This window comes from Psittacula echo, assembly GCF_963264785.1.
Source record: "Psittacula echo genome assembly, chromosome: 2".
Classification (NCBI taxonomy): Eukaryota; Metazoa; Chordata; class Aves; order Psittaciformes; family Psittacidae; genus Psittacula; species Psittacula echo.
The window spans coordinates 6176944-6200580 of record NC_137737.1 but is presented as its reverse complement, the minus strand read 5'-3'; the positions used below and the strand labels follow the sequence as shown (position 1 = coordinate 6200580).

General features: G+C 42.4%; 3 protein-coding genes across 7 annotated transcripts in view; 2 read left to right on the top strand and 1 right to left on the bottom strand.

Annotated features, from left to right (window-relative positions):
- DNAJC13 (DnaJ heat shock protein family (Hsp40) member C13) overlaps nucleotides 1-2035 on the top strand; it is a 55123-nt gene extending 53088 nt beyond the window's left edge. For 4 of the 5 annotated variants that reach the window (XM_080611557.1, XM_080611556.1, XM_080611554.1 and 1 more), the window contains one exon: nucleotides 948-2031. In XM_080611557.1, the coding sequence (XP_080467683.1) occupies nucleotides 948-1045 (98 nt within the window). In that variant the 3' untranslated portion in view covers nucleotides 1046-2031. Of the gene's footprint in view, nucleotides 1-947 lie in introns of all 5 variants that reach the window. The other variant, XM_080611558.1, reaches the window with a different exon arrangement.
- A 190-nt stretch (nucleotides 2036-2225) lies between these two features.
- Nucleotides 2226-23637, bottom strand: part of ACAD11 (acyl-CoA dehydrogenase family member 11) — a gene marked incomplete at its 5' end in the record, with an annotated part of 31346 nt that continues 9934 nt past the window's right edge. Inside the window, 11 exons of the mRNA XM_080611560.1 lie at nucleotides 2226-2429; nucleotides 2821-2930; nucleotides 3351-3467; nucleotides 5366-5520; nucleotides 6333-6404; nucleotides 6598-6683; nucleotides 8150-8216; nucleotides 20408-20506; nucleotides 21216-21323; nucleotides 21432-21570; nucleotides 21962-22039. Coding sequence (XP_080467686.1) covers nucleotides 2315-2429; nucleotides 2821-2930; nucleotides 3351-3467; nucleotides 5366-5520; nucleotides 6333-6404; nucleotides 6598-6683; nucleotides 8150-8216; nucleotides 20408-20506; nucleotides 21216-21323; nucleotides 21432-21570; nucleotides 21962-22039 — 1146 coding nt within the window. The 3' untranslated portion in view covers nucleotides 2226-2314. The remainder of the gene's footprint in view (nucleotides 2430-2820; nucleotides 2931-3350; nucleotides 3468-5365; nucleotides 5521-6332; nucleotides 6405-6597; nucleotides 6684-8149; nucleotides 8217-20407; nucleotides 20507-21215; nucleotides 21324-21431; nucleotides 21571-21961; nucleotides 22040-23637) is intronic.
- On the top strand, nucleotides 12188-19320 carry ACKR4 (atypical chemokine receptor 4). The gene is made up of 3 exons (XM_080611559.1): nucleotides 12188-12624; nucleotides 13193-13524; nucleotides 16620-19320. The coding sequence occupies exon 3, from the start codon at nucleotides 16627-16629 to the stop codon at nucleotides 17698-17700; it is 1074 nt and encodes a 357-aa protein (XP_080467685.1). The 5' UTR covers nucleotides 12188-12624; nucleotides 13193-13524; nucleotides 16620-16626; the 3' UTR covers nucleotides 17701-19320.

Genomic DNA, 23637 nt, shown 5'->3' with positions numbered 1-23637 from the left:
CAAGAAGACAACACTGATGTTCTGGTTCCTGGCTGTGGTGTGAGGAGGGAGGCTGGGGCATGAAGGTGTAGCAAATCTGGGGGAACTCGGTGAGGATGATTTAAGGGGGGAGCATAAAGGATGCAGCAGAACTTACCCTGCTGAAGATCAGCAGAGTGGGCTGAAGGTCTAACACCAAGTTGATCACTGTATTGATGCAGGAGCGTGTTGTGGGTTGGCAGTTTATTCCAGTCATTAATTTGGTAAGAGCTGCTGTTTGAACACCTCCTGCTGCGGCAGCAGTTCTGGTTGTGTTTGGAAGTTTCTATACATTTTAAACTCTAAGCTTCAATGGAGACGGGCTTTGTCTGCAGTGCAAAACTGCCCACCCCTCCAGTTACTGACGTGGAGAGGTACTGATGGTGAGGAGTTCTGTATCTCTGATACAGTTTGTGTATCCCAAGAATGCTGTTCCTCTTCGTAGCCAGAGGCACTAAGAGCTGCCTAAAGCACAAGGCAGCCCACTTCACTTCCTTTAACTACACACTGGGACCCCCCTGCAGTGCTGAAGCAGTGGTGGGATGCTTGCCCAAACTCACCTCGCTCCTGCAGTGGATCCTCCCCTTAGTAAAGGCCAGGCACCCCCTCCTCAGTGCCATGTCCATGGTGCAGGTGGGATGGAGAGTGGTTGGGGTTCTTCTGGAACTCATTTGGCACATCAGAATAAAAAATGCTGAGCAAGTGTGAGAACGGCCTCCACAAGCTACTCCACTTGGTGGGCTGAGTTAGCTGGAATTTGTGCTATTCCCAGATTCCAAAGAATCTAAATGGAAACTCTGACATGTTCTTGTTTAAGGTGTCTGGTTGACTTAAATGATGTGTTTTGAGTGGTACCAGAGGGGATAAAGCTGCTCGGTTGCTCTTTGGGTTCAAGGTTCCTCACCAGTGCTGTGTTTTCCTCCCAAAAGGCCCTGGAGTCGCTGGTTACCTCACTGCAGGGACGACAGCATCTGTAATGCCCCACGTACCACCCCCGGTAGACAACGAAGTGGGAGATGGCAGCTAAGGACTGCAGACCCATGTGAAAGAGGCAAAGGCAGCGTGGCCAGTGATGAGGAACAGCACTTTCCTCCAATGCTCTGAAGTGAACTTACTGCCTTTTCCAAGTGTTTATGACAGTGTTATTCCTTTTTCTAAGACTTGTTTGGTTCTTCTTTTTTTAGGGAAAAGTCAGTGATTCTGTCACACTGTACCACAAGGAAGCACTCTGTGGGTCAGCTGAAATGGGTACACAAGAAGTTTTTTTCTTGTTGTACGTAAGCACATTTTGTTCCTTTCTATTTGTTTACAAGACTGTGAATCAAACTTTCCTAGTTTTTATATTTTATGAATTAGCACGACTGGAGTTGAGCTACAGTCTAGAGGAATTGGGCTAAAATCACTTTGACCTCACCGACCCCCACTAAAAGGGCATCCCCTCCTCTTCCCAGTCTGACATGATCACTCCCATTGAACATGACTTGCAAAGGGTTTGTCCCTGCACCGGTTCACTGATGTCCTTAATCATTAACATTCTCTTCTTCCTGAGATCAAACAGCATTAGACATTCGTATGTATAACTGGCTTGACCAAATTGACAGAGCTTCAGCAAAAAACCAACCTTAAAGTTGACGTTATGTAAGAAATTAGTGTAATTGTGAAATGTTCTATACATTATCCAGTATATAAAATCTTTCTATATTGAGTGTACATTATACAGATCATTCATATGTACAGAAAATTTTAAAATAAAGGGAATTAAGAGCCTTGTTAATGAGAGAAAAGGTGGTGGCCTTATGAAGCTGTTCTTTGAAGGTGCGGAAAACAAGAGCGGTCAGAGCCTTGAACCTGAGTATGGCTAAACAGGGCTACCCAGCTTGCAGTAAAATAAATGAGTCAAAACTGCTTTGCCTACACCAAAGGGATAAAGAAGGCTTTGGCTCAGAGCAAAGAAGGAACTTTAGGGCTGTTAGAAAATAGATTTAATTTAGTGTTAGAAAACCCAGCCACACTCTGGTATTTACAAGGCACTCTGCAAGGTTTTAAAAGCAAGCCCCTGATTACTAAGTGTAAATTACAAGTAAAGAGTGAGAGAATGTGTACTGCTTCAAGGCATCCCTGCCCATGGCAGGGGGTATGAACTGGATGCTCTTAAGGTCCTTTCCAACCCAAACCATTCTATGATTCTATAAGGTAGAACTAAGTTGTTGTATTCCGTTTTACCTTAAACAACACTATTGCACTGAACAACATCCTTCCGGAGCCCTTCCTGCCCGCAAGGTGCTTTGTGCTTATGTTAGATTTTTGCTGTTAGCTTCTTGGACTGCTCAAGCAGTTCCCACCTTGCGATGGTTGAGAGATGAACCTCATCGGGCCCGTCTGCCAGGCGCAAGGTCCGGATGTAGGCAAACCTGTGGGGAGAGCTGGGTTAGGGGGAGCAGGAGCACTCAGCACTGTTTGCTCCAGCCAGCCTTGTGACAGTAACCCCTTTGAAAAGCTGATCAGACAGGAGATACTGCAGCAGAATCTTCCTGGCAGGCCTGAGATATGTGGGATGGAAAAAGGGAAGGTTTGCTTTTCCCCAGAGCTTTAGAAACAGGCCCTCTGTGCTGCTATGAACTATTTCAGGTAAGGTAAAGCAATGCAATTGCAGTGGAATCGAATTGTAAAACCAAATGGTTCGAGCTTTTTCTAGCTTAAAGGCATAAAGACCATAATTTCAGGCTATCCGAGGTGAAATGGGTTATAAAATGATTTTAAAAGGAATGCTCAGAATCTACAGCTGAGGCTCTCTTTACTCACATAAAAGCCAAAGGAAAATCCTGGGAAACTCCTGCTCCCCCATACACTTGGATTGCACAGTCAATCACTTTAAGCACGGCTCGAGGGACAACCACTTTGGTCATAGCTACCTGGAGTTAAAAGAGAACCCACATTATCAGTAAGAGTTTCATAATGAAATGAAAATGCTTACCTAACCCTTCTACTGAGACTGGCAGCTCGCAACCCATTCCTCCCCCTGAGCTTGGATGACGGCTTACCTGGGTATGGTAGAACTGTTTCCAGTCACCCAAACCTCTCATTGTGTTAAGACAGGTAAGAAATACTTGAGCTTCTTTAACTTTTAACAACTTCATCTGATGGAGCCCAAAGTTTTTAACTGAGAACACTTTCCAAGCTCGTGCCAATGAAAAGCACAGCTCAAGACCATCTATTTTCAACACAAATTTACGCTACACTTAGCACTGTGCTTTAGCTTGTGTTTCAGGCAGTTGGATGCACAGCTATTGCAGGGCAAAGTCCTAGCCTGAGGCTGCCAAAAGCAGTTTTACCTCTTTCCTTGCTTTTCTGTTGCCCAGCGCATCGATCTTGCTGGCTGTTTTCAGCGTGAGCAGCCGAGCCTGTTCTATGCCAAGGCGACATTCAGCGATCCAGTGTGCAACAACCTCCTGCAGAAAGCAAAGCCAGCAGCAGGCCGTGAATGTTCCCAGCCTGCCTGGGAAGCCCTGCCCCAAGGAAGACACTCCTCGCCCTCAGCATCCCTTGGAGGCACTTGTGTGCAAATTAAAGGTAGTTTAATGCATGTATGAGGTAAAAAGAAAGAAACCACTTGACTGACAGAATACTCAATGGAAAGAAGTTTTTTTCCTGGCAGGAAAGAGGAAAAGGGGAAGAACTCCACATTCTGGCACACTCGGTTCCTGGTCACACCACTGCCTGTTCCACCTTTCCTCAAAGCCCCTTAAAGCCTGCTTTTTACTGCTTTCCTTTACCCACTAGGACTCACAACCCTCTCCCTGTCTAACATGCCTCAAGTCTACAGCCAGTGGGAGGTGAAAAGGGAGAGGAATTGGTTCTGTTTTGCTTCAAGTCCTGGTGGTGGTGTGTCATGCGCACAGCTGCAGCGGGGCTGATAACTGCCTGTTCACACTGATGATGATAAATCAGTAGCTGCCTTGATCCAAACAAAGTTATGGCCTTGGCAGCCCTTCCCTGCTCCTCTCAGCCAACATACCACAGCAAAACCAAACCCTGCTCAGGGGATGTTTGTCAGTGCAAAAGCTGCCTGGAGTGGGGATGTTGTAGCCATGAAGGCATGAACAAACATGCAGCACTTGTGTCAGTGTGAAGCCTCATGGCAGCAAAGGTGGTCTGAACCCAGCTGGAGGGGTTTAGCTACACCCTGCTGCCCACAGAAGGGTGGTGACAACCTCTGTTCCCCAAGGCAGCCCCTTAGGACAGGTTCCTCCCAGCTTTAGGGAAGCTCTGCTGCTGCATCAACATCAGTTTTGCTTTACTGAGCTGCTGCAATGCATGAACTGTGGGTTATGGTCGTGAATGGAAGTTGTTTGGCGCTGACACAACTGGAAAAGGGGTATGTAAGATGATTCCCTCCAGATCTGTACAAACCATTTTCTTTAACCTGTGCCAGGCACTAATTCAGCTTCCTCTTTCCATTGCCCTTGTTTTTTCCAATAAAGTCATCCTAGCTCTTGAAATAGACTTAGGAACGCTTGACATGTGATAAGCAACTACTAAATGCTGATGGTTCCTATAAAAAACCAGTGTCACCTTTTTATTATGCTTCCTCTCACACAACAGTATTTCAATTCCAGAGCAAGGTAAGACCAAAAATCCCAATTGGGCTCTGATTTGGTTTGTACTTTCATAAGTACAAATAATTGAGCAGAGAAGTAACAGTTACATTCAGACCCTTGAGTGGTGGTGGTCACTGTGAACAGAGATGCCTTGGTGACAAATTCACACAAAAATGGGGAATTTGGATTGAACTACAGAACCATGAGGTGTATGGCTGACAAAACCACCATTCCAAACTGATCAGTGAAACCAGAAAGACAAAAACCATGGTGCCAAAACCTGTGTTCAAATCCAGCAAAGGGCATCCAAGTCATTGCAAGGGGAAATAGAATCACAGAAGCATGGATTGGTTTGGACTGGAAAGGATCCTAAGATCATCCAGCTCCAAGGTCCTACCATGGGCAGGTTTTAGGTTAATCTTTGAGACAGAAATGAATGAATGACTTTAAAGCACACAGGGTTCTTCAGTTGGGCAATCTGTAGCAGATGGGTTTGTGGCAGGAAGAGTTACCTAACCTGTGATAATTGGGACAATGCCAGATTTCACTCAAATCCCATAGTTTATAGTGAAAACTGGGAGCCTTGCAATGGGGTTCTTCCTTTGCTACCTGAGGCACTATGAACAAAAGATTGAGGTTAGAGCACAGCTATTGCAGTGCCTGTTACTAGAGTGCCAAGGGTCTGTGTAGGCAAAACAAAGGGTGGTGCCTGGAGCACAGGAATGGGGACATAGAGGGAAGGTGCTTACATGGTGATAGAGTTTCTTCCCAAAGGTCTCCCTCTGTGCCGCACGCTGACACATGAGCTGCAGGGCGGTTTCAGCTGCGCCAAGGGACCTCATGCAGTGGTGGATTCGGCCAGGCCCCAGCCGACCCTGAGCGATCTCAAACCCCCTGCCCTCACCTGATGGAAAGAAGAACAGGCACATGCAGAGTCCTTGATTCTCTCTTGGGAGTGATCCCTGGCTCTGAGCAGAAGTGGCCTCACAGAACGAGGGCTAGAAGCAAGCTGCTTAGAAGTTTATTTTGCAGAAAGCTTGCTTGTTTCTGCCAACTAGGTCTATGTTGACACACTGTTGGTAACACTTCCAGCCCACAGCACACCATAAGATGGTTTCTGAGAGGGCTTGATCTACCTGATTTAAATCAATACATTGAAAAATACATTTAAGAGACTTGGTATGAGAATCTGGGGGAAGGCTTTGGGTTCCAGGTCCCAGGGCTGCTCAAGACAGAAGGTTCTTTCAGTGACATGAAAATAGGAGAGAGGAAATAAATAGAAGAAATCAGGATTTGTAGTCAGTGAGAGAAGCAAAGGAAAGTTCTTCCTGCAGAAGGGCACAGAGCTGGCCTGCCCATTCTTTCGTGATTGTTTTCAGTTCCGCTGAGTTGGCAGACACTGGGCATGGATGGCCACAGAATGCTCTTTTCAAAGCCCATAGAGTCTATGAGAACTGGCTTTGGGGAAAGAACTGACAGTTTCTGCTTTGCTCTGCTTCAGGGTAGTGATTTTCACATGACAGCTACAGCTTCCTTCAGTCACCTTCCTGCTATGCACCTCAAGCAGCAGGTAGCTGCTTAAGGAAGAGTGAGCTTCCTCTTGAGTGTGTCTGAGGCTCAGCTGACCACAGCCACCATGGTAACTTAGGCTGATGCAGAAAATATGATCTGGCTCATTGCTGTATGAATTCAAAAGGAATTAACACTGAAACTCACCCAGTATTATATTGGAGACAGGGACTCGCACATCATTAAAGTGGATCTCAAAATGTCCTCCGTGGATCTCATCTGCAGGGGCAGAGAAAACACTGCTGCAGGGTAAACCGAAGGAGGGTAAGAATGCATGCCTTCAATTCCTAACCCTTTTTCTATAGATGCACTTTACTGATTTATCTCGTATACAGTATTTGTTAGTATTACTGCAGCTTCTGAGACTGCTGACAAATTCATACACATAGAGCTGATGAATATTGTCACCTACCCAGGTAGCCAAACACCGAGAGGGGTCTTATCAGCTTCAGCCCTGGAGTGTCCATGGGAACAATAATCATACTGTGCTGCTTGTACCTGACCAAAACCAAACGTACAAGTTAGGATCAGCTTTGAGCCTCCTGCTGTCCCCTCCCTCCACTTCTTTGATTTTCTATCCTCAATTTAGAATTTAGGAGTCCCATAAAGCCAATGTTGTGATTTACCTACACAGATCACAGCCATCCCTATCTGCATGCGGCGTGGCATGCATGCTTCAGCACTCCTTGAATCCCTAAGTCAACAAGTAAAAACATACTCCTGGCACTGGAGTGCACCACAACCACTTGTGCAAAAAATACCACTTCTGTCATGTGCAGGTACTTTTGAATCACCCAATTTCCCCACCACCACTGCCCTTCTGTTCTGTTCTCAAAAGATGTTTATCAGCAGCAGCAGCATCTTGGCTTGCCCATAGTTTAGGGGAAAAATCCCCATGTTTAAATTCCTTCAGAATATTTCGGGTTAGTTATTAGTCACACAGAACGGGAGGTGCCAACCCAGGGCCCTGAATTCAGTACACAGTTATAGCAAGCACAGTACCACAAAATCCCCTCCACAAACTTGTGTTCCAAGAGTGTCTGTACAGCTGCCAAAGAATCCATCCTGTACATGCTGTAAGTTACTGTTTACTGCTCAGTGGAACCTGGCCAAATCTCAAAGATAAGCAGTTGCATTTGGGCTAAAATCCAACCTTGAGATATAAATGTTCCAAATTCTTTGCATTAGAAGCTGTGTGATTTTAATGGAACCAGTCATGAAGCCTTTTATTCATCACTTGTGTAGGTTTTTGTAAAAGGCAATTTTAGGTTGGTAATAAGGGTTGAACAACATACTTTCAATAAGAAGAGGGATGTATTATATTTACACGTACAAGAATGGAATGAGAGACCTGATTAAAGATGCACAATGCTCTCTGCTCACACAATTTCATGTAACAAACATCCCATGTTTCAAATGTAATCTTCTGCACCTAAAGATAACTATGTGGAAAAACTTGGTAGGTAACTGCAGGTCTCTGATGTGCTGCTTGTGGCTTCCCTGCTCAGGGAAGCTCTGAAAAGTTTGGGGTTTATTATCATTTAAGCAAGCAGTTCTTCCTCTTGGTTTAGTTCTTCCCATTGATTTATATGAAATAAATTGTAAGCCAGAGATAGCTGTTGGTTGAACAACTGTTGCAGACTAAAACCAACATGACTAAGTGAACCCTCCCAAACATCCTGATCCAATCCATCAGTGCCGTTTGTGTTAGCTGCACAAACAGCAGAGCTAGCACAAAGCACCCACTGCAAGCAGGGGACAGTGAAAGGCTGGGAGCTCTCGGGCAGCAAAACAGAAGCTTGGGCACAACAGGCACATGCACAGGTTTAAAACCCTCCTGTGATTCATGAGCACCTCCAGGTGATGGAGGCAATGAATGGTATTTCACTTGAAGGTTTTACACATAGTTACTCTTCCAGGAAACAAGATTTGGGTAACTCTTTGAGTGTCCTAGGACTCCTTACCTGGATGCTGAGGAGTTTCTGGTTTTGCCCATTACAATTGCCACTTTGCAGTTTGGGTTCCCAGCACCTTAAAATAAGTCACAAACACAAAGCCAGTTTTCAGTATAAAAATCTCAATGTTGACTCAAGTGAAGTTTCATACAAATACATTTGACTCCCTTCCTTGCGTGCTACAGGAGCAAAAGCATGCAATCTACTTTGGTGTTTATAGTCCGAGCAATCAGCCTGAAACAAAATACATCTTATTGCTTAACACATGAAAGGGAGTTAACTTGTGGGAAGGGGAACAGTGAAAAGCCAAACATGCAAACCCTCCAGGATCCAGCTCCATCATCTATTCCTATGAAAAGAGAACAAGAAGGTACTTGTAATGAAGACTAATGACTTCAGTCTCCATTACAGATATGCAGGTAAGTGTGATACAAAAGCACACCTCAAGGTGAGATGCAGCCATTTCAAAAGTAAAACTTACTCTTAAAACTCTTAAAGACTGGAGGACCTGTGTGGGAATAAAATGCCAACCACATTATAACCAAATCATGTAAATCAGGTTATCAAAGGGTTGCCACCAGGACTTGGCTACTACTTCAGTGTAACTTCTCTGGCATGAAGGTTTTTTCCCCTTTAAGGTGATTTTAATTTGCAGTTCAAAGAAAGATCTGAATGGAAATCATTACCTGAACATAATCTCTTAGCATTTCAAGCCATTGAAGACATTATTTGAATGTTTTTGTAGCATAAAGCTAGCATTTTAATGTACACATCCTAAAGAAGATTCTATCATTAACTAAAATGGCATCTTATTTCTAAGAGCCTTAATCTTCACTATATTGAAAGGTTTCTTAGTACCAAGGCATGCTCTCATTCCTTTCAAAGTCTCACACACACAATAAAGCAGGGAAAAGGGGGTTCGGTTACACCTGATGTGTGTAACAACCAGTGAGTGTTTTATTGCTGTCTCAATGCAGATGACAAGCTTTGCACAGATTTAATTCAGGATTCAATCTGCACCAGCTCAGTTTGTTTTGAGGTTGGAAACAAAGACTTTTAGCTTCTCTGGCAGTTGTTATCACAAGGTTTGGGAGCCTCTGGTCTAGAGAATAAGCCCACCTGGCTACTGAGCTACTTTCTCCTCAGAACAGCCACTGTGATGACCGGGAAGTGGGAGAGAGATTTATTGCATTCTGATAAACACTGCCTGTTCTGAAGGCCAGGCTGCTGGCTGTTTACTTTCCTCTTCTGCAATACGCTCTTCAGCCATTGTTTTCTAAAGTGGGGCTGGATTTGTGGCCCATGAGCTGGACAATGCAAGTGAGTTAAAATAACTGAGAGAAAAGTTGGGGGGGGAATAAACCAGCTTGGTTAAAATGTGGTAGATCTAATCCAGCTGGCTCATATGAGCAACAATGCTCACTGCAACAAGCAGGTGACCAACCCCAAAAGAATGCAAGATGCGCTTTGCAATGCACTGCCCTGCAAAGAGAAATGCTGCACTCTCAAGGGGTATTTGACTCTTCTCCTTTTGCACAGAAGATCAAGAATTGCCCAAATGGGGCTTCCTAAAGCGCATTTGTCTTGAAGGGAGGTTTACCACAAAAGAGATTTTGACTTCCCTGGAATCTCTTCAAGCGCTGTTTTGTAAATAGCCCTCAAGTCACATCCTCCTTCAAAAGGAGGCAACTTTTACCACAGGGTCTGAACAAAATCAGAAGCAGCTTTCATGCTGAACTTGGTGACAAGTTCACCGAGAGCAGACGTAAATGCTCTAAATCATTAGGACAAGTTTCTGGAGGGCAAATGAATACTTCTGTTTCATACGTGTGTTTTCCCACCTGAACACAGGCAGATTCCTGGCCTTTATACTTCTTAGAGTCTCAAGTCCTGAAAACCGAAACTCAATTTTATGCGACTTTGACCCATAAATGCCAGAAGGAAGTTCTGCTCTAATGCTCTAACTGAAAGACTCCAGTGCTTTGGAAAAAACACAGAGTGTCTGGATGGAATAAACCTCTCATTTGTAAATGGCATTTTTACATTACTCACAGAATTCAAAGCAGCTGCTGGAGGTTGGGGGAAGAGTTAGAAAAGCCTCTCATTTTGGCAGGAGCTAGAAGTAGTTTTGCAAGAAACTCACAATTGAACAAATAAAACCAGCAGAGGCTTTAGAAGGTCAGTTTGAAGACTATTTCCATACTGATAAGCTTTTAAATAAGCTTTTTCATACATACGGCTGCACAGCCTGTCCAAAACATTCAAACCACAATGCTGCTACACTGGAAAACATCATTAACTAACACATGATGTTATTTAACTCACACACAGAATCATAGAATAGTTCGGGTTGGAAAGTAGCTTAAGATCATCCAGTTCCAGCCCCCTGCCATGGGCAGGGACACCTCTAAACCATGACACTAAACCATGTTACCAAAGGCTCTGTCCAACCTGGCCCTGAACACTGCCAGGGATGGAGCATTCGCAGCTTCCCTGGGCAACCCATTCCAGTGCCTCACCACCCTAACAGTAAAGAACTTCTTCCTTATATCCAATCTAAACCTCCCCTGTTTAAGTTTTAACCTGTTACCCCTTGTCCTGTCACTACAGTCCCTGATGAAGAGTCCCTTCCCAGCATCCCTATAGGCCCTCTTCAGATACATTGCAAAGACAATGATATTTTAAAATGTGCTTAGAGGGCTGATCCAAACCCTGTCAGAAGCCTAATCCTTGCTGTCAGGAGTGTAACATGCTTAGGACTACTGACCTTCCCACAATAGATTCATACACATTCTTTCTGGTTGAGAGTACTAAATGTGGCACAGACACGGACAGTACAACCTTCACTTAAAGAAACTGACATATAACCCTGTTTCAGAAGCCAACAGCTCTTAATTCTTGTGGTTTAGTTACCTATTTTTCAGTCTCCAGCCTTTGAATTATTGGAAAAGATGACTAAGGCAGGATAATCTACCTGAGTGCCCTGAGTGCCTATCAATCTTGCCATGCTGGCTGCTGCACTGGTGAGCCTGGTGGGTTACTTCTCTCTGCTAAAGATCAGGGGCCTGTGGTGACATTACAGACTTGTCAGCTTCCTATAAAGACAGCTGGTAACCATGTGTTCTCTGGACTCTCCTACAAGAAGAAACTGGATTGAGTAGGGTGGATGGAAGCATGGTATTGATTGGTACAATATGGAGACCTTCCAATGGAGAAAAGGGGACCCCCAAGAGCAGGCAATAACTTCTATTCACTAGCACAATGTATTCTATAGTCTTATCTCATCTTCTGCAGATAACTGGAGGAGCCAGGCTGCTGGGCATCTAGTTCACATATGGCTGCCACCAGTACAGACAGACAATGCTGTGGTTGTATTCAGCAAGGGCTACACGGTCCCATCACTAAATGTGGCTGCTTGTTCCCAGCTCGAGCTCACAGACTTACACGGTGGCAGTGAGAGCTGCTTCTGAGTTTAGGAACGGTTTTTCCTCACCTTCATCCCACTTTTGCACAGCCACAAGTGCTTCTTAGTTAAACAAGATGCACTGTCATTTCACATTCACTCTTACTTACTAAATATCTTCTGTTATTTTGGGTCTGTAGGGCTGTACTGAAATGTAATGGTAACAAACAGCACAGGATTTACATGGACTGCCTTCCTGCAGCCTGCCCACAGGGCCCTTTACTTGGGCACAGGTAACACAACATTCTTTCCTGCAGGTGATACACAGATATCTTTCCTTGGGAGCTTTCACAGTTCTAGCCTGACCTTGCTGGGGACCATATTGAAACAAAGCCTGAGAGATTCACTTACTTGAAAGAGATACAGCTTAGGCCTCTAAGCACAACGCAACTTGCAAGAAGCAGACATGTTGGAAGCAACCCAAATGTCTTATCTGCAACCCTGAGGAACACTTGTGAAGCACTGAGAGAACTCAAGATGAAAACACTGTGTCCCTGCTCATGGCAGGGGGTTGGAACTGAATGATCTTAAGGTCTGTTCCGACCCAAACCAGCCTGGGATTCTATGAAATATGCACAAATATTGCAGCACTTTCCCTAGACTCCAATTCCTCTCCCAACCAATTTTTCTTTCTTGTTGTGAATGTAAATGCAGCCAGAAGTATGTGGAAAACATCTGCCCATTCCATCCTTAGCTGCCCATTTTGAAGGAGCTTTCCTCTCACATGCTGAAGCACAGACAGATGGCCAATCCAGCTGCGGCAGGTGTGTCAACTTAGTGTGCCAAAAGCAAAACCTGACCTCCGGCCAGCTCAAAATCTCTGTCATTTGGCTTCAATACTGCATTTACTGGAACTCACTACACTGCTACAGTATGCAGGATGATTCCAGCAAAAGCTCCAGAAGATCATGGAAGGCTCCTGACACTGCACAACATATTCCTGCACAAGAGACCAATTTGAAGCTGCAGAGATTGTGGAAACTGAAGCAAGATCCAGTCACTTTTGGAATTCTTAACACAGGTAAGTCCATGCCTCAGTGCAGAAATACTGATACCTGCATGGAAACTGCAGAATTTCTCCATCTTCCCTTTCCTGTCCACGTTTTGACTCTATAATACAGACAGCACACTTCAAGTGGGAGAAACCTCCTGGATGGGATAACATCTTTCTGTTTTACTTCTTCAGTATCTGCCTGGCTTGCAGCTTCCATAGACACATTGCCAAACATTAACTTTATTATGAGTCTGACTGGTAACATCCAAGTCCCTGACAGCCCTCCCACAGGGCCCAGGATATCTGCTTATACTCCATTTGACAAGTTACCACATGCTTTCACATCTTTTTCCTATCATGTTCCTGGTTTTGTTCCATATCACATACTGAAAGAGCAACCTCCCCCATCTCACAAAAAGCAAACTCATCTTTCTATCGTATCCCCTAAAATGTTACTTAAAAAGGAAATATAAGGATCCCTTAAAGCCTTAGAAGGCAGCTATCAAAACTGAAGGAAAGAATATAGTGAGTCCCTACCGGTAACTCTGACCCCGACAGATCTCCCCCCGTTTCTCTCCTTTTCTCCTGTTTAAAGGTGTGATTTGATAAAAGCCTTTTGATGACATGAAAAAAACCCCAAACCAACAACATTTGGATTCTCAGGAATAAACCAACCAACACCACAGTGAAACAGCAAGAGAGAGTTGTGACCTTCCACAGAACGCTTACGTTCCACTTGGAATGTAGGAAATACACATATTCACCATGAGAAGAGTTTCCAGGAAAGCAGTCAAAATGAAAGTGCAACTGCCTTCCAGCTGAGGGTGTGGTGCTGGAAGACAACATGCAATATCAGAGCAATTCAGACCACTTCACCAGAGCACATCTCACTCGCAGTACCTGCTATTAGCTGGCTGACAAAAGAAGGTTAGTTTTGCTTTCTTATTCACTGCTCTTTATATTGTGATATACTTATCTTGTGTATATAGAGGAGAGCTAGGGTTTACTTAGTGAAATGACGTTTCTCTGTAAAGCCAACTTAACTAAGGCACACTTCTAGTCTTACAGTTAAGAGTTGTTCAGTAGATGATTGCTTAATTCACTGAAATAAAAAAGCTGTCTGTTTAAACTGGGGATATTAACTTAATTCAATGTGTAGACACACAATCCCCTGTGAAGTTTAAACACACAGAAACAATGAATTCGTATGTAACTGGAAGGCTGGAATAATTCTGCAAGAAAACATGCAAAGCTGCCTGTTAATATATCTATTAATGTGCCTCCTAGAGAACAGCACTTGGTAACAAACAGCTTGTGAGCTGTTTGGGTACTTATGCGTCATTCTGTATGTGATAAGATTCTTTCCTGTGCATAACATCCTGAGAAGTCTCCAGCTGTAAAATGCAATGCATCCACAGCAATTTCATTCTTAAGGAATTCCATGTGGAAATAAGGTGGCTCTCTGTGTGGGATGGAGATTCAACTAAGCTTATTCCATCACCGCTCAGCACCTGACTCCCATGGGACTGCTCTATGTAACGGCATGTATATGTGTGCCTGAGAAACAACATTATCAGGAATGATAAATAGGAACAGGTATGCTAGCCAAAACATGGGTTTAAGGGGAAAATATCAACTGTTGCCTTTTAGATAACTTTGTTCCTGTCAAAATCCCAGCTCAGACAAAAGCCTGTCAGGCAGCAGCACATGTTCCTTGTCGCAGCCAAACTGCTTTGTGATCCGCAGCTGCCTTGACATTCGCACTGAAATGTTTAGTGTTTTGCTTTCAAGCCAATTTGCCAGGGGTCCAATTTGATTAAGCATTCCCAGGTGGGCTCTGTAATAAGTGTTTTAGACCAAACACAAACCTTTAATCTTGGCTAAGTGGCTTAAGCCTTCCCTGCAGCAGTTTCTTGTCTGATGCATTTGCTGCTGATGTCTGAATCTCTATTCCAAGTACCATAAAGCTGCAAAAGATTAGCCCTGCTGAAAACTCCAGCTTGTTAGGCATAGAATAGACATCCCTTGCCCAAGTCATGAATTACTGTGGTTTTCCATTCCACACACCTTATTTAGGCAACAGTAAATGACAGATTACAAGACTTAAAATAGGAGTAATCATTGTTTAAAGTTGATCTCAGGAAGTGTTTTGAAATGCTAACAAAATAATCTAACAGCCATTAGGGACAAAGCCAAACCAAACAGTTAATTTCTAACAGACTCTTTAAAAAGTGTAGATTTGGGGGGAAGAAAATCAAGCAAAACCAGAAATTATCCACTTCTCTCTATTTATTGGTCTGTATTCCTGACTATGAGCTCAGTCAGTAACTTACTTTTCCTGGTAGATAGAATACACAAGAAGAAATTTGAAGAGATCCTCTTTATAACAAAGGTTTGGCATTTGAAACTTGTCTAAAAGCCAGAAATGGTATCTGGAGATTTTTCAAGCTTGAAAATGCCAAACTGCAGCTTTCAGTAACAATGGCCTGAAATTCTGAAATGCTGCAGAGGATGAGAAAGGAAGATGTGCTTTTCATTATTTTCAGCTCCTTTTTGCTACTGCTGTTAGGAAATCTTAATCCCATTTATTGCAAGAAAACAAGGCACTGCAGGACTGTAGTTTACAATAGAAAGAATTTCATCAAATCAGTCAATGAACACAATTACAGGAAAAGAAGAAAATACTGTAGGACGTGACTTGCTTGAGACATAATCATACAAACACTCCAACCCTAAACGGGCACTGGGAATACAGCCTTAGCGTTTACAGAGTAAATGTGTCACGAGATAGTACTTGTGAAAGCAGCAGAGCTTCTGAGCTGTTTGGGTACTTGCGGGCAGTTTTGTACATTGTAAGATTCCTTTCTTGTTGTAACATCCTGAAAAGGCTCCGGCTGGAAGATGCAGCATACCCACAGAAATTTGACTCTGAAAGGAATTCCTTGTGGGCATGGCTCACTCTGTGTGGGATGGAGACTAAGCTAAGCTTGTTCTGCTGCTCTTTATCAACCACCACCACTGCTGTGCTTTATGTAATGGGCATGTATACATACATGTGCCTGAGACACACAGGTATACATGCCCACTCTTCCTATATTATACTCATATCCCAAATTTGCCAAAATTTATGACAGTAGACACAGAATCCTACTGCTTTCCTCTCAGCTTTAATCTGTTAGTATTTCTTATCCACTCTATTGTAATAGCATTTACAGGCTTCAACTCATACTCAGCTTTGAAGAGGCTATAAAGATGAAGGTGTAATTTCAACCCTATAAAGATATAAACAGATTTATTTTGCAGTGGAGTATTGTCAAACACAGCTGAGTCAGTGCAGTTTAAGCAATGATGGCTCTTCAACTGAAATGTACTCAAAGCACCTTGCAATCTCAAATGCTAAGTTTAATGAAAGCATTTCAGTTGAATCCGTTTTACTTTGTATTGCACGGACAGACTCACTAATAGATTCCCAGACTGGTTTGGTATGGAAAGGACCTTAAGATCATCCAGTTCAAACCCCCTGCCATGGGCAGGGACACTTTCCACTAGAGCAGGTTGCTCCAAGCCCTGTCCAACCTGGCCTTGAACACTGCCAGGGATAGGGCAGCCACAGCTTCTCTGGGCACCCTGTGCCAGCGCCTCAGCACCCTCACAGGGAAGAACTTCTGCCTTAGATCTAACCTGAACTTCCCCTGTTTCAGTTTGAACCCATCACCCCTTGTCCTATCACTACAGGCCCTGATGAAAAGTCCCTTTCTAGCATCCTTGCAGCCCCCTTCAGACACTGGAAGGCTGCATGTAGTCAGTTACCCTATTTTGTGCCTCCATCACGGTCTAGCTCTACTTTGATTATTCAAAAAAGTACTCTCAATATCCAACTTTTTAAAACTTGAACCAGGGGTTCTTTAACTTCTTTAAACCCTGAGTAAGGGGTTTAGGTTTCAACAGAAATGTTAAAATTTAAATCCAGTATTATTTCTTTGGTGTTCCCTTCCCCTCCTTTTTTTGTGTGTGTCTTGTAGCTTTGCCATGGACTGGGATCTGAATAACTCAACTGATTACTGGATTGAGGATGAGGAGGATGATGTCAACTCGGTTATAGATTATGATACATATGAGCTTCTCTGTGAAAAAAGTGATGTGAGAAACTTCAGTAAAGTATTCCTCCCCGTGTTCTACGCATTGGCTTTCACTCTTGGAGTTGCTGGAAATTCATTAGTGGTTGCAATTTATGCCTATCGCAAGAAACCGAAGACTAAGACAGATGTGTACATCATGCACCTAGCCATTGCGGATCTGCTCTTGCTCTTTACACTCCCCTTCTGGGCTGCAAATGCAGTGCAGGGGTGGGAACTTGGAAACTCAATGTGCAAGCTTGCTTCTTCTCTGTACACCATGAATTTCAGCTCTAGCATGCTGTTCCTGGCCTGTATCAGTGTGGATAGATACAAGGCCACTTATGAATCCAGGGGTCACAGAAGAATTGGTCAACCCTGCAGTATTATCTGCATCTGCGTCTGGCTGACTGCCATTTTCCTCAGTATCCCTGAACTGATATTTAATCAAGTCAAGAAACACAATGACAGGAACGAATGCTTGCCAGTATTTCCAATGAACATGGAAACGCTCTTAAAAGCAACCATTCAAATCCTGGAAATCATCCTGGAATTTCTGCTTCCTTTCCTAGTAATGCTGATCTGCTATTCAGCTACTGCTCGAGCAATCTTTAGATCTGCAAGTGCTAAAAAGTCTCGACCTTTCATGGTCCTGCTGGCAGTAGTGACTACTTTCATTATTACCCAGCTACCTTACAACATTGTCAAGTTCTGGCGAGCCACAGATATCATCTACATGTTGATCACTGACTGTGAGACAAGTAAAAGCATAGATGTTGCACTCCAGGTCACCAAGAGCATAGCTTTGTTCCACACTTGCCTGAATCCTCTTCTCTATGTCTTCCTGGGAGCCTCTTTTAAAATGCACATTATGAAAATTGCAAAAAATTATGGGTACTGGAGAAGACAACAACAGAATGGAAGACCTGAAGAGATTTCTATGAATTACGAAGATCATACTGAAGAAACCACAAGTTTCACTATATAGACTCTCCACTACCTTCATTATCATTTTATGTAACCAAGGGAATTATTTACTAGTATGAATTATAATAACTACTAATATTGTTACACAAAGGTATTGTTTCAGAAGCTGTTTCTCTGCAAGTCAACTTTTAGATGACTTTCTGAACCTGCAGACCAGCCAAGTCACTACAGAGCAGTTCAAAGTAGAACATCTCGATCAAAACGAAGCATCAGGCAAGAACTAAATACTGAGATTGCTACAAACAACTGGAAATATAAGCTAGAGAATGACCAACTTGCACATGCCTAAACACCTAATTAAAACAGAAACCATCAGCAATAAAGCAGCACTACAGGACAATTTGTACCAAAAGTTCATAATCTTGTGTTTTCCCAACTGTTTTGTAAAACTGATGGAACATTTGCCTAACAGATCAGTTCCATTTCTTTCCTCAGCTATCATTCTATAGATAGCCTTGCAGCTTGAATTGAGGTCTAAGTTCATGGCTGAGAACTGGGAAGGGGAGACATTCTCTATGTGTTTCCAGATATGTATAGCCACAACAACATCCTCCACAAAACCCAGTAACTACCAAAACTAACCTCTCACGTCTCTTGTTTTGCTCATCCTAAACTTCCACAAGGCCAGTGCCCTATGGGAGGCATGTTCTAGATCCCTGTAAATACCAAAGCAGTGCAGTCAAAGCATTAGCACAAATGTAAGAAAAAGTTAAGTTAATCTTCAGATACAGCGCCTGGAATTTCTAGTCAGAATTTGTAAAATGAACCAAACACTGCCATAACTGTATGTACTAAAACAGATGGAGATACAATAAAATCAAAGAATCCAGAAAGTGCACTGCCTTTCATTTATTCATGTATGTTTGGTTTGGTTTAGTGGCATTGACATCTCTCATCATAGTCATTTAGCAACCAGCAACGGCTCAAGGCCTTGGCTGATGGATGAGAGAGGTTCTGACTCCATATGGAGCTCATACGCGGTAGGATTTAGTTTTTCCATGGAGAGTTCCCAAAGCTGTCCCCTGCCACATTGCTGGCTTGAATTCCAGGAAAACAGCAGTTTTCCATGAGTCTCTGGGAGCATTTCAACTACATACAGATATATTAGCTTTCAAAAGGAAGAGCGGTATTACAGCATACAACCCCTGTCTTCAAACATCCCGTGGGCTCTGACAACATGCCTGGATTATGAAAGCCAAGAAGAATCTCTCATTTTTAGACATTGTTCCTAGTTACAGAAGTAGGGACTGGAAGAAGAAAGCTCCAAAACGACAGAGAAGAAGTAACAGTAGCATAAACAAGACACGAGCCTCTTCCCTCTGTTTGGATGACAAAAGCTAACAGAATTTCTGCCCAGTATTTTGCGAAATACTAGGGCGTGAACAGATAAAAGTCAGAAGTGCTTGGCAGACAGTCTACACATACACCACGAATCTGAGATATTTAAGCCAGGGTTAATATGTTTAGGGTTCGCGCTCTACTGTAGATGTGCAGAGCATAGGAAGAAACTCCGGTTCTTCCACAGGGCAACTGACTCCTTGCATGTGTGATTTATGACCTTTCTTCACAAACACAGACTGGTTGCAGCCAGAATGACATTGTGACCAATGCCAAAAACCAAACCCACCCAAAATAACCCTGAAAAATCAACTGGGCAGAAGAGGAGGCTGCCTAACACAAAGCTGCGTGTATGTGTTTCTTAAACCTCTTGAAACTGCAATGCTTTGTATGTGTCTTTATGCAAATCTGACTGCCCCAATTACTTTTATTAGCAATAAGATAAACCATGCTCACTCTCTTATGTTCACTCTCCTTTTTATAATTTGTGTAACTCATCTTATGAATAATATTTTGTGTGTGTAACCTCTTAGAAACTTTGCCATTGCTTCCTTAGGAACTGCAATGCACCTTTGGGAGACACTGACCCCAAGCTTAGGTAGCAGCCAGCAGTTAAGTGACACTGAGACACGTAAGACACCATGCTTCCTTCTGCCACCAGCTTTGCAGTGCTAGAAAAGACAGAGAGCCCTATCTTCTGGCGAGTCTAGGTATTGCACCAGCATATATCAGCAGGCAGCTGCCACGCTCAAAGGTACATCAACGAAACATTCAAGTTTCACTCCAGTTAACATCTCAATTTAGTTGGATTCCAAGCTTCCAGGGAATGATGATTTTCAAGTTGCTGTCACGTATCTTGTGGGGGAAAAAAGCAACAGTACTACAATATCAGGGACATTTACCACTTACCATTGGTTTTTCTGGGAAGTATAGTATGAAATGCAAGAAAATCACCTGTAACAGTCAGTCCAACAGCATAACAGGCTAGTTTTAAAAAGCAATCAAATCTTACTGTAACTATACACACACAAGCTGCTGAGACAGCTACATAAAAACAAAGTATAAAGGTTACAGTCATAAACATTTAATTCACCTGATGGAAAGAGGTAACATGAAGTAAAATAGTAGCATTCATTCTGTGAACAAAATTCAGAGGTTCCAAAAAGAGCCCCAAACCCCAAATTGGATTTGAGTCTCTGATTTTGCTTCATAGAACAAAAGCTCAATTCAGCTCTTTCTTTTTTACATCCTATTGCCTTTACTCAAGAAGAGACAATTTTCCATGTCAGAAATGAAGCATATTTTTGGTTTATCAGTTCCTGGAAAGAATTCTAGACTTAGACATTCTTATTTAGGGTTTCTGTACTTACCACTGCTCCACCACTTCTTGCCATTTATTACATAACTGCTCCCATCTCGTTCAATGCTGCACTGCATATTGGTGGCATCACTTGAAGCCACATCAGGTTCTGTGTTAAAGAAAACACCAAAGCACTGGATTAAACACACAGGTAGTACTACCTCCACAAACGTAATGCTCTAGATATACCCTGTTGACAGTAACACTGTTTTGCTCCTAGTAGAAAAGCTGTTTTCGGAACCTCACTCTGCTGGTGGTTAAAAAGCCACCTTCCTATATCAAGAGCCAGGCCTTCCAGAGATGCTGAATGCTTTCAGAATTGAAACTAATGCTAAGCTACAGACGTAAAGTAAGTGCATCATATGTTTTCCAAGTTATCTTCAGGTTATGTTTTAAAACCCCTACCTATAACATACTGCAAAACTACACAAATCACAACAATCATACTTGCACCTGATTTATGTTTCCAGAGAACCCCAAAGCACATTAAAAAAAAAGGGTAAGTTCTATTGTAAACCTGTTTGGTACAAAAAAAGAAAAAAAGAAAAGTATTTTTCTAGGAAAAAAGATAAACTCAAAATATATGTAAAGCAAATACTAGTTATTGTAACCATGAAAAACTCTAACTATTGGGGAAGGGCAGCAAGGGTTCTTCACTTTGCCTCCTAGATGGTTTTATATTCAAATACATTCACAGATGCAGTGAAGATTGCTGTATTAACTCCTTAACACATGCCAACTTGTAGTTCTGTACTTTTTGCACATGCCATGTGAAATGTCTGCCCATTGTCTTTAACTTTCTTCTGGAGAAAAATTACCTGTCATGCAGAAGCAAGAACTAATCTTCCCTTCTAGGAGAGGCTCCAGCCACTCCTTCTTTTGCTCTTCTGTCCCATACATGTGCAGGACCTCCATGTTCCCAGTGTCTGTAAGAAATCAGCAGACATTTACTTCTGGAGACATTTAACTCCTAAGGCATAAGATGCCCAACTTTTTAATGCTCTCAGTGTTTTATACAGAACAGGACTGCTGACCTGGAGCATGACAATTGAAAACCTCAGGAGCAAAGAAGCATTTCCCAGTCTCCTCAGCTATTAGCGCGTAGTCAAGCTGGCTGAGACCACTGACATCTGGGAGAAAAAGGTTCCACAGACCTTCTGCTTTGGCCATTTCCTGTTGAAAGAATCAACAGAGAAAAACATCAGCAATAAATTTAAAGCAAATAAAAAACTCTGGCTTGCTGCCTGCTTTGTTCCTTCCTGCCTAACACACTGTCCAAAATACCTGATGCCTATTTTCCATAGCTCTTTTCAACAGCTACAGTCTTTGACTTAAAGTTCAGACATATCCCTCACAGAACTCACTTTTGCTTTGCTCCTCTCTCATTCGTATCTCTCACCTTCTTTTGCACACTCCTTTCTTCCTTTCCTTTCACTGTTCCTCACACTGTTTCTTTCCATATGGAGTAACTTCTCTAGCAGGATATGCCAAACATTCTTATACTCTGTGTTCGTGCCTGTTTCTTTCACTGCTAGAGTTCTCAAGTATATTTATTATCCCATACCTTCAGTCTCTCAAGCAGCGGTGGTTTCTTCCATTTTTCCTCAGTATTTCCATGTCCAGCATAGTATGTTATTATTTCCTTAGAGCAACAATTAAAAAGATGTTGTTTAAATGAAGAACACATGTAACATACACAAGTAATAACATAGTGTCTTTTCCAGACCTATACCCCAAGAAACCAGTAAAAAATATTCAACAAGTTTTATTATACAGTTGGTTGCAATCTATTCATTTTGTAAGACTTTAAATGCATCATGGAGATGATCCCTATCAGCTCCTTATTTCATACAGGGAAGTGATTTGGGGTGGTTTAAAGCATGTGATGATGACATTAGAAGGTCAGTGTTTTCTGGTGATACAACTGTTACCAACGGTATGCACAAGAGGCATGAACCCTAAAGTAAAACAACAAGTAAAAGCCTGATGTACTGACAATTCCAATTCAGGTCTTCCATCATAACATTCACATATGTAAGCCAGTTACTCTTTTTTAACTGAGAAAAATCCAAACACCAAAAACCCCACAAATAATACATTTTCCTGTCAAAACAATTCCTAACAGGTTATGTAAGCAGTCATTCTGAACTAAGTAAAACTGTCTATCCAGTAATCAAAGTATTTTCACAAGCATGTTTCAGTGAGGCATGAAGCTGGCCCAGAACTAGTTTCAGAGTGAATACAAGTAGTGCCCTCTTCTGAAAATCACACAGTTAGAGAAGTTCCTAAGTAAAATTTGTAAGTCCTGATTCACAAGTTATCAGAAATAACTTTGGAGCACAACACTACTCATCTGCAAAACTTGCATGGCTATTTGTGGTTGGCTTGGTTTTAAAGCGAGTGCTTTAATTATAGCAAGGCTTCCTTGGAGAATCCAAAACTAACTACAAACAGGCTTTCAGGAAACTTTGCATATGAAGAGTTTCTGCTCCCACCCCCTCCTTGTGACAGGCAGATGCATCCATAAATCTTTCATATGTTCTCTGCATTTCTGCCTGACTGCAAAAAAAAACAAGGAAAAAAAACCCACCAAAAGCCAAAAATCCTAATTCTGCAACACAAGCAATCTGTGCTTCCATGAGGCTGGAAGTTGAACCAGACTTTCCAAGTAGAATATTTCTAATATCCCTAGGCTAAGAATTAAAATGCTTCACCTCATTTTCCCTTCCACTAATTAGGGACTTTTGTGGATATGTTATTATCCAATTTCAAACCTTCACTGGTATCAGATACATACAGGAATAAGGCTAAATTGATACATTGTGGAATCCCATTTTTTGGGTAGAATTCACACCTTAAAAATAAGGCAAGAAACAGAAACATTCATCCTTGTATGGTTAAACCCGGCAGTTTCCACTTTTTAAGCATCTTTCCGTTTAGTATGTAATAAGAGTTTTAGGGGTTTGTAAGTGGTACAAGTCTTCTGGCAAATACCTCTGAACAGTAACTCTTTTTAAAAAGAGTAGTTCTTAAACTTTAAAAGGTTTTCAAAGTACCTCTCAACTTCATTCACAACACAGGCGACATCTGAATTCTGAAAAAAGGAAATGCTATACTCTATAAAGATTTCTGCTAATATTTTGCAACGCCACAAAATCACTGCATGAATATAAGGCTGTTCTGAAAGAAATAAATAGGATGTGACTTCTCTCCATAGTTTGACGTGTTCGTAAACTCTAG

Bases quoted from the DNA above. Each gene is read 5' to 3' on its own strand.
- ACKR4 (XM_080611559.1), top strand. From the start codon at position 16,627: ATGGACTGGGATCTGAATAACTCAACTGATTACTGGATTGAGGATGAG.